This window comes from Eurypyga helias, unplaced genomic scaffold (assembly GCF_000690775.1).
Source record: "Eurypyga helias isolate BGI_N326 unplaced genomic scaffold, ASM69077v1 scaffold11814, whole genome shotgun sequence".
In the NCBI taxonomy this organism is placed as follows: domain Eukaryota; kingdom Metazoa; phylum Chordata; class Aves; order Eurypygiformes; family Eurypygidae; genus Eurypyga; species Eurypyga helias.
In genome coordinates this window covers 41,704-51,346 of record NW_010248294.1, presented here as the reverse complement: position 1 = coordinate 51,346, position 9,643 = coordinate 41,704, and the positions used below count along the sequence as shown (strand labels likewise).

Sequence of the window (9,643 nt, the reverse complement as noted above, 5' to 3'; positions counted from 1 at the left end):
TCGTGCCGAGTAACCCGGCAGTGTTCATCACAGCGCACAACACTCCTGTCTGCATTAAACTCTGTCTCAGTGACAGTTTGAGACTCTGCAGTGCGATTCTGCGTGCAGGCCTGGTCTTGGCAAGATCCTTGGTGCTGCACAAGACTCAGCTCTCGTACCGGATCTGAGAAAACAAGGCCATGACATCACTTCAGATCCTTGGTGCTGCACAAGACTCACTCAGCTCTCGTACCGGGTCTGAGAAAACAAGGCCGTGACATCACTTTATTCTTGGTGTCTCACGTGCAAATCTTTCCCCTCAATGCACTGTGCTGTAAGGAAAGAGGATTGAAAGTTACTTCAGTAGGGTGGGTGAACGAACTTTAGCGGTGTCCAGTGCACTGGTGGGTTTCTGTTTACACCTCAGCTCTTGCACTGGGTCCACGAAGAACAAATGTCACACCACCAGTGATGGGCGGTGTCTCAGCAAGACACCGTTTAAGACTTTGGGGTTGGTGGTAAGTGCCAGAATACTGTGCCTTACAGAATCCCTGCCCAGTGTAAACACGCTGGGGTGCAACATACTTCAACTCATTTCAGAAAGTTGGCTGGACTGGGTCACTTCTGCTGGTGATCCAGAGGCTCTACTCCTCCTTACAGTGTGTGCGCTCTCCGGGCTTGGTCAGGATACTGAGATGTTAGGATTGGAAATAAATGGTGGGAGACTGATTAAAAAACCAACACCCCTCCTCTCCGAAACCTCCAACCATAGGAAAAAAACCTGCTGTTGAGTTGCTAATCTCTTGGAGTTAGAAAGGTTCCCACCCTACTGATGCAAGATGAAAACAGAACTCTAATTTACATACTTCATGGTGACTTCATCGATTAATTAAATCATGCACACATAAGATGAGATAGTTTTCTGAGGATTTATGTCCAGAAGTGTGTTTGCTCTGGAGCCAAACCTGCCTTTACCTGTGGGTTAGCAGCCATAATAGTGTAATTCCCATCATCATCCAGGGTGGAGGCTGTAGTATGCAGCGAGCAAGTCCCATCAGGTTCTCTTTGAATTCGGTAGTGATCGCTTCGTTTAGAAATTTGCTTCCCATCTTTAAACCAATAAATCTGCAGGAAAAAACACAGGGCACGGCTGAGAAGAGGCGGGCGCTCGTCGTCAGAATGTCTCAATTAAAAGGCCTAATGAATCTTAACGGCTGAAAACCTCTCTGGTCAGCACGAAAGCTGGTTTGATCCAGCAGAAGTTCAGACCCACACGCCATGAACCGCTTTCACTAAAAGCCAAGTGTCGGGTTAGCGGCTGTTCAAAGAGGAAGACAGAAGCAGCCTACGGGTGCGTAAGGGCTGCATCCAACCCCAGGAGAGAACAGCAGCTGAATGATTCAAGGACCAAAAAGAGATGTTGTTACAAAGAAAAGTTCCATTTCAGAGAAAACTACTAATTTAAAATTTTTCTTTCACTTAAATCTGAAGAAGTTGCAGACAGGAGAACGCTATCGCTGTTGTTTCAGAAAACAAAAACGTAAACGCAGGTAATTATGGGAATAATTAATTCAGTGATGAATGAAACAGAAGCAATGATCTCACTGCTGAAACACCAGTTTTGTCTCACAGCCATTCCGCTGACCGGACTGGGCCAAAAAGCCAGAAGGGGATTCAGCCCGGCACTTCAGTAAGCCAACGGGCCAGCTCAGGGCAATCGCGTGACTGAGACCGAGAGCGTCACCCCAGCGTGACAGACCCCCGCAGCGAGGGACAGCTTTGCAAAGCGACAGGAAAGAATTCCAAGCCAGTCAGCGCCCAGACAACCCATAACTGCACGCCAACAACAGTCTAGCTCCAAGCTGTGCACAACAGTTACGTTATCTATCAAACAGAGGTCTTTGCCATTACTTTCGATACCTAATTTTATTCTCTGGCTGGCCCAAGATCTACAGTCAGTGAGCCAAAAAAGTGATGTATGTAGAATAACATCTTATAGTGATCCATAAATTACACGGAAAACTTGTGGTTTTAATGCCTCAAACTTGAGTCAAATATATTTTGAACTGGCTTTGGGTTTTTTTTTCCCACCTATAATTTAAAAATTATATAAACCCCCAAACTGAAATTCGCTGGAATCACAAGAAAAATGTGGTGCGAGCATGAAAACACACAGTGAGGAGTTATGTGTCAAATTTTATGCTAGGAAGGCTGTAGTCAGCTCCCCACAGCAAGGTTTGAGCAGAACATCGTTTACTTGTCATTTCTGAAGCACGTGTTACCCCGTAACACCGGTGGCGTTCAGCATTTCTTCACTCACTTGCGCAGATGCCTACGCAATTTTACGACACGGAGTGCCATGTCCAGTTCTGGGCTCCTCAGCTCAAGGAGAACAAGGAGCTACTGGAGAGGGCCCAGCGCAGGGCCACTGAGGTGATAGAGGGCCTGGAGCACCTTCCACATGAGGAAAGGCTGAGGGAGCTGGGTCTGTTCAGCTGGAGAAGAGGAGGCTGAGGGGGATCTTATCAATGCTTATCAATATCTGAAGGGAGGGTGTCAGGAGGGTAGGGCCAGGCTCTTCTCAGCGGGGTCCAGTGACAGGACGAGGGGCAGTGGCCATAAACTGGGAAACAGAAGGTTCATCCTGAACGTGAGGAAACCCTTCTTCCCTGTGAGGGTGACAGAGCACGGAACAGGCTGCCCAGGGAGGTGGGGGAGTCTCCTTCCCTGGAGACTTTCCAAAGCCGCCTGGACTTGTTCCTGTGGGATCTGCTCTAGGGGATCCTGCTCTGGCAGGGCGTTGGGCTAGATGGTCTCGAGAGGTCCCTTCCAACCCCGACCACTCTGTGACTCTGAGACATTAACTTCCACAAAGTAGAACAAGTTTATTCGCCCCAGTCACATGACTGCTGGGACTATTTAGCCCGAGGAAAGCACACACCTTTTCCTCAGTCTAACTGTTGAATTGGGAATTTAAGTCCTAAGGTGAGGAAAGGGTGCTGGCTTTCCGGTAAAAATGAGGTGACCAAGCAAAGCACACTTCCTGACAGAGTTTAATAGGCCTGGTTCTTCAGATGTGGCAAGATTTCCAAACTCTAAATTCATTCACTTAGGGGCAGAAGTTAAGGAGACACTTTTAAACTTCACAAAAAGACAGCGGAGAATGTTTTTGGAGGGAATAAGTGGAAGTTTCCCTGAAAAACTAATTACCATGTATGGGTTTGATATTAACAAGCATTACGTGTCACTAGAAGTGATTTCATTTCCTCAGTAGCTGGTTATACTTGTTTCCCAGTTTGTCTGTCAGCAGCCCTGGTGCTAACAAAAGGTTTAGTCACGTCTTCTCATCTGCTGACAGAGCAACTCGCTGGAGATGCAAAAGATACTTGATGGCTTCCACACACATGGTAATGGATGTCGAGGGCTGCAAAATCGAGTCCTAACTCGCACGCTTTACATGTGTCACAACGAGGCTTGAAAACCTACTGCATGAAGCAGTCATTTAATAGCCATGCACTTATCAGAAGTATCAGGAGACATGGAAATACATGCAAATATTAACCAAACCAGCTGTCCAAATGTCACGCATAGGTTGTCTGGTCCCTATTTCCACCGAGTTTAAAAGCACTGCCATCACTGGGCTTTATTTAGGGTAGTAAATTCACAATATTACCTTTACACAGAGCGAGTAAGTCAAACACTACTACTGCTGGAGACAATGGCCCTTGCAGTGAAGTATTTTCTTCCTGGGATACCTTCTAATAGATGTGCCATTAAACTAGGTCGGCACTGAAGGCTGCGTCAGGGTTGCTTTTACTCGCACCAGATTTTCAGAAACCGACGTGTAACGACTAGAAACGCAATGGGACAGGCGGTACAAAAGAGGTTTTGATCTTGGACGGCACAGGCATTTTCAATCACTAAGGATTGTGGTCAGCCATGGGAAGAGCGAGCAGTGGGAGCTTTATACACCATTCACTCCTCAGCCTTTCGCATGGCGGCGGTGAAGAGAAACATCCCCTGTGAACAATCCCTCCCATCTCATCGCAGGTTCTCATTTTAATGAGAAAAGGAGTTTTACGTTACGCCAAGGCTGTAACAAAAGGAGGCTCAGATTTAAAAGAATCTTATGTACGAAGACAGAATTTGCACATCGGTATTCAATTCACATGGCGTGTCCAGGGGACAAAAATAAGCAAGCCAATAACCCCACTTAGAAAAATCCCTTGTAATGAATACCAGATTTCAGAAACGCTGCAGTCCTTCCCAAAGCCCTTCCTTGGCAGCGCTGACAGAACACTCGGAAGGGAGGAGCTTCAAGTTAGTAAATCATTTCCAGCTTTTCATTTGCCAAAAGGAAAGGATTTATTCAGGGGCAACACCTCCAGCTTCAACAAGCGACAGCAGAAGGGCAGCCCTGCAAAGCTGGCAAGGCTCCAGCAGAGGAGGGGGAGAGAACAGCCTTTGGGATTTGCAAATCCCACCTAACAGGACTGAAACCTGTTCCATCCCAAGCGACTTCACAAATTGCACCGTGTTATCTGCAAGTGAATGGTCACAGTCCCAGGTGCGAGAGCGAATCGCTCCTTAACCTGCGTGCTTGGGCGCTGCAGAGAGCCAGCGCATCCCGTCTGAATCAGCGCGATACTCCCCTGTAACCCTCCACTTTGGGGGAGGGTGCTAACCACGTGGCCTCTTTGGCTCACGCCAAAACAAGGAGAGTGAGGGAAAGGAGACATCCTCTTTCATCTGTCTGAAATCAGATTAAGATGACTGTGAAACTACACCTTAATTGAAAACTGTGAAAATTAGGGAATGGCTCAGTTGACTAAGGCTGACTCATAACGGCTCATCCAGCAACTCAGTCATAAGCCTCAGGCAAAAAAAGTACCTCTCCGGCACACTACGCCGCTACCACCAACGAACCCCTTCGTCTTCCGCCCTTATTCCGCGCAACGGACTCCTCTGTACGACCATCTCCAAAGTAAAGCTGAACATCACAGGTCTGGTCTCAGTCGGGGGGTGTGTGTGAGCAATCTCAGTTTTCAGTCTGCAGCAGCTTTTTTCGCCAGGAGGACACTGATCAGCCCCACTTACACTGCAGTGGTTCACATCGTGTTGCGGTTTTGGAGCACAGAACTGGATTCCTTTCGGATGAAACTAAGCCAGAAAATGTGCTCCAACAACACATCTAACGTGCTGCATCTGCTTCAGCCTGTGGGACGAGATTGGAGCTAGCCTGAAGTCAAACCTGAAACGCACGCAGGGATGGATATCTCGTTCTAGAAACATGCTGCTTCTTGCACTACTAGTTCATGGAGACGGAGCCGTGGTTCTCTTGCTCCTTTTCTGCTACCAGACAGAGTCCAGTTTGTGCAACATCACACACCTACGTCGCTGGATGTGTCAAGTCATTCGCATTTCTCTCTGCTCAAAACCCTAAATACCTGTAAAACTTAACACGAGGTGAGAGATTTGGCTGTGGCTTCTGCTGTGAAGGCCTTACCTAAAAGATAATGCAGCTTTGATCTTGTGTAAGAAAAGAGCCCCTGTCCACAAGAGGTCACTGTGAGAGCCGAGGACCTCAGGGGAGACGCTGGCTTTGGGAAGGAAGTTGAAGAAGCTGCTGCTGTTTGCCTGCTGCATAATAAGGCAGCTGATTGCCAGGCAATTTCTGAAATGGTTCAAAAAACCTACCACCAAAGGAAAGCGTTCTTCTAGGCTACTGACATCGTGCAACTGGTCCTTTTACATCTGTTAAAAGGAAATGCTTCCCAAGCCCAACCTTCCTTCCGAAGCTCATCATTAACACCTCACCATCATGTCTCATCTTGCTGTTGGGATATACGGGTGCTTACGGTATTTTATTATGCCTTCCTCTAACTTCCAATAACATTTTTTCCTGTTAGGGTGTGTAGACACAGCCAACCCTGCAACACTGAAGAATGCAGATACCACGCTGGCTCCTGAACCGCAAGCAGCACGTTTTTGCGTGAGGATGTTGCTGTGCCTGAGCTAATCACCCATGTTAACCTGATGAGGTTGCTTTTGGGACTACTGTGCCAGCTCCCATGGGGTTTTCTAGCACTGCACGGCACTCTGTGGTACAGGGGTATCCTGAAGGTAACTCTGAAAATGATGGAAGCATTACTTCTAGGTAAAATAACCGAGATGAAGTCTTGGTAGGCAGTAACTAAGAGCCAAAGCCTCACAGTAGGCTTTTTGCCTAGCACAAGTCTAAGTAATTCCAGTGATGGCAAAAGAGATTTGACAGTTTATACCAGCTAAGAGTCTTTCTTGTCAAAAGAGAATGTCTGCTCTTCCTGTAAGATGCAGCCCCAGAGTCCAGGGGCTGACTGTAAGGTACTGATATCGAACCCTCCAGAGCATTTCCAGAAACATTTATCCTCTTTTCTTACCTTTGGCTTCGGATTTCCTACTACTTTGCATGTAAATGTGACTGGCATTCCCTCAAAGATTTTGTAATGCTTCAGCTTTATCTCAAAATATGGTGACAAGCTGTTATCAGTAGGTTCATCTCCATGTTGCACCTCATCATCCGATTCTTCCACAGGAGACCTCTCCAGCCTGTATTCAATTTCACTGATCAATCTTTGCTCAAAGCTGGAGACTTTATACTCCTGTCAAACAAGAAAGAGTCGCATTAGTGCCCAGTTTCCAAGCACTGCCCAGCGAGATGTGCTCCCAAGGTCTTTTTATTCTACTGATCTTTGACTACACATTAAGGTTTTACATATAAAAGCAAACCCTATCTCGTTGAAGAAAACCGCTATAATCTGTGCCTCCACTAACTTCCCTGTGAAACACCGAAGACATCTGGTGTGAGGCAAAAACAGTATGCCACGTTATCTTAAGGTCTAATTTATAAGAGGAAGGAAAGTAATTGGTTGCTTTCTTTTTTTTTTTTTTTTTTTTTAAAAGCAGTCTGCAAGAATAAAAGAATTCTGAAGCGGTTCATAAAGTCAAAAGAAACACATTAGTATTTCCTGGAGGGTAGAGGCTGGTTTGGGGTGGGTTTTCTTTCCAGATGGCCAGAAGACCATATGGTTCACAGCTGCTATTTACATAGAACCGGAACAGAGCCTGCACCAGAAGGCTAAAATGACTTTGTTTACAGTTGCCTGTGAAAGTGAGGGAAAAAACCCCAAACAACCCAAACCAACAGAGAAAACGGCAACGCTGGCAGTTCACGACCGCTTCCTCCCTTCACACGTGTTGCCATGGTCCCCTCTGTCTGGCCAAAATGATCACTTCTTCCTCACATCCAAAATTTGCCGTGAGTGTTCAAGACAGAGAGAGAAGAGCAGGAAGTTTCGTGCGGTGTAAGACACCGCAGCATGGTTGAACCTGCTATCCAGGTACTGGGAAACTTTCTTGATCTGTTCACTCTACCTGCTTTGCAGTAGAGAAGTCCTGCTTTGAACCTTCAGTGACAACAAAGGCAATGCCAGAGCCTAAGAAAGCTCAGAGCAGGAAAAAATTACCTTTGTTAGCCACGCTCATCGCAGTCAGCAGAAATTCAGGCATTCTTTCCAATGACTTTGGCCACTGACCTCTATTTTATTTAAGGCAGAACACGCCTCATACCAAGCCTCCTTTCACATGCCCATCCTCTGCTACTGACTCCGGCCTGGGAATGAGTTGCAGCCTTTCTACTAAGTGGTTAGGGAACTAACAGCCCTCAGTAGCGGTAAAAAAATGGAAAGAGAAATACCTTTGTGAACTCCAGGCATGTTTCACATTTCTTTGTTCCCTGAAAGTTTATCATAAAGCAAATCACAAAGAACCCCTGACTCGGGTACAGGACGGTATCAGTGTATGCTCACAACACAGCAGAAAGGTACCGGAGCACTCCGCTACAGTGACTGAGCTGCTCAGTTAGGCTTACAGAACAACTTTGCTGCCCCGAAGGGAACGTGGAGCAGATCTCACCAGTTATTGATGCTAAGTGACCTCCTGTTGTTAACCAAGAGCAGTGGAAGGGAATGGGCAAAGATGACAGAGAGGAAAAAAGAAAAAAAAAAAAAGGTAAAATAAAAAAACACGAGACAGAAAAAGGTGAAAACGTTAACCTTTTGAGTATCCACAGGACTCACTACAGAAGCACCAACAGAGCGAGCTTCCTGCAAGGGTAGAAAGAGAGCTGAAGAGGCAGAAAGACCACCAAGACACATCCACAGCAGTTTCGCAGGGTTTTAAATCAGGAGACAGTACTTGAGGTGCCAACAGAAGCCACCGAACGCTACGCGTTTCCCAACGGCAGCTCTGGCATCCGAACGACGGCCAACGTCTACCCGGCCCCTCAAGCAGACTTGCTGACGTGCTTTGGGTCTGCATCCAAAGATTACACAAATAAAGAGAAGACGGTTTCAAGACAGTAGGTAATTTTTGCCTTGAGAGACTTAAAGGTCAGGACAGAATAGGATGAACAGAAGAGTTTAAAGCTGAGAGGTTTGAGAACTCTCCACCTTATGGAAAAATTCAGCCATAGGCATATGTGATCCTCCAGTTTACTTTACTGATAGTTAACACATGACTTGTGTAATCAAAACCATCCCGTCTTGTGTATTTAAAAAAAAAAAATCCTACACAAGACAATGAAGACAATCAGCCTGTAAAAAATGAGCAGTTGAAAGGAATTTTGTATTTTCCTATGAAATTGTGGAGCTATGTGGCACCTGTACAGCAGGCTCTTCTTCTGGTTCCTGTATATTGAAGACAGTTGCAGCACTGTCCGCTCCCAGCAATCGACGGGCCATTTTTTCCTCGTACGTTAATCTCTGAACAAAAAATAAAAAGGGGATGAGTAGAAAGGAAAAGAAGAAAGAAAAGCTCTTATTTCTCAGTAAGAACTACAAGACAGTTAGACAGTAAGCGATGCTTTAAGCAATCCTAATAAAAGAGCAGCAATATGTTGCTAACGGAAATTTTTGACCGCAGTTTGTGATGCATTTTTTTGGCATTACAAGTGGCTGTTGCGGCTTAAGCACCCCCTGCCCCTACCATTTGTCTCCATCCTCTTGCCAGGAACTTGGGCAGGAATGAGCAATAGGAACTGCTTAAACCAGCACAGCCATCAAAAAAAGTGCATGTCGAATCATCCCAAATCTTACTCCTAGTCGTTCTGCTGGATTTTTGTTAGAACCACGCAGGAGAAATCTCTGCCACAACTGTTAGGGAGATGCTACTCCACTTGACTGGTCTGTCAAAAATTTGACAGCTTTATAGAAAAATATGTTCTTTCAGGTTTTACATTTCTACTTCTTCTTACTCTTGGAAATTAAGAAGACAGCTTATAAAAGACAATTTACACTCAGAAGGTAAAATAAGGTAAAAGAAAACCATAAAGTGTCCAATCCAATTATTTCATTCTTATTTGTTCTTCTATATTCAATAACACATTTCAGGCATTTGGACACTTTCTTACAAATCAGCATTGCAAACAAAAAAAGAAAAAAAAAAAGCCAGTGGATGAAAGACAAACTCATCACATGCTGCAATGCCTCATTTAAACAGAAAAAGGAAAGAATTAAAATTGTAATACATTACGCCTAGTTAATGCTTCCACTTCTAAAAATAAAGCTCACTGAAATTAACTTTTAGGAGACGTCATACTGTCGCTAAACCAGCGGGCTGAAACTCC

General features: G+C 45.5%; 1 protein-coding gene across 1 annotated transcript in view; it reads right to left on the bottom strand.

Annotated features, from left to right (window-relative positions):
* The window catches only part of PALLD (palladin, cytoskeletal associated protein), a 35,260-nt gene that overhangs the window by 11,220 nt on the left and 14,397 nt on the right, over window positions 1-9,643 (bottom strand). Inside the window, exons 3-5 of the mRNA XM_010151005.1 lie at window positions 8,679-8,780; window positions 6,399-6,620; window positions 955-1,104 (exon numbers count right to left, since the gene is read on the bottom strand). Coding sequence (XP_010149307.1) covers window positions 955-1,104; window positions 6,399-6,620; window positions 8,679-8,780 — 474 coding nt within the window. The remainder of the gene's footprint in view (window positions 1-954; window positions 1,105-6,398; window positions 6,621-8,678; window positions 8,781-9,643) is intronic.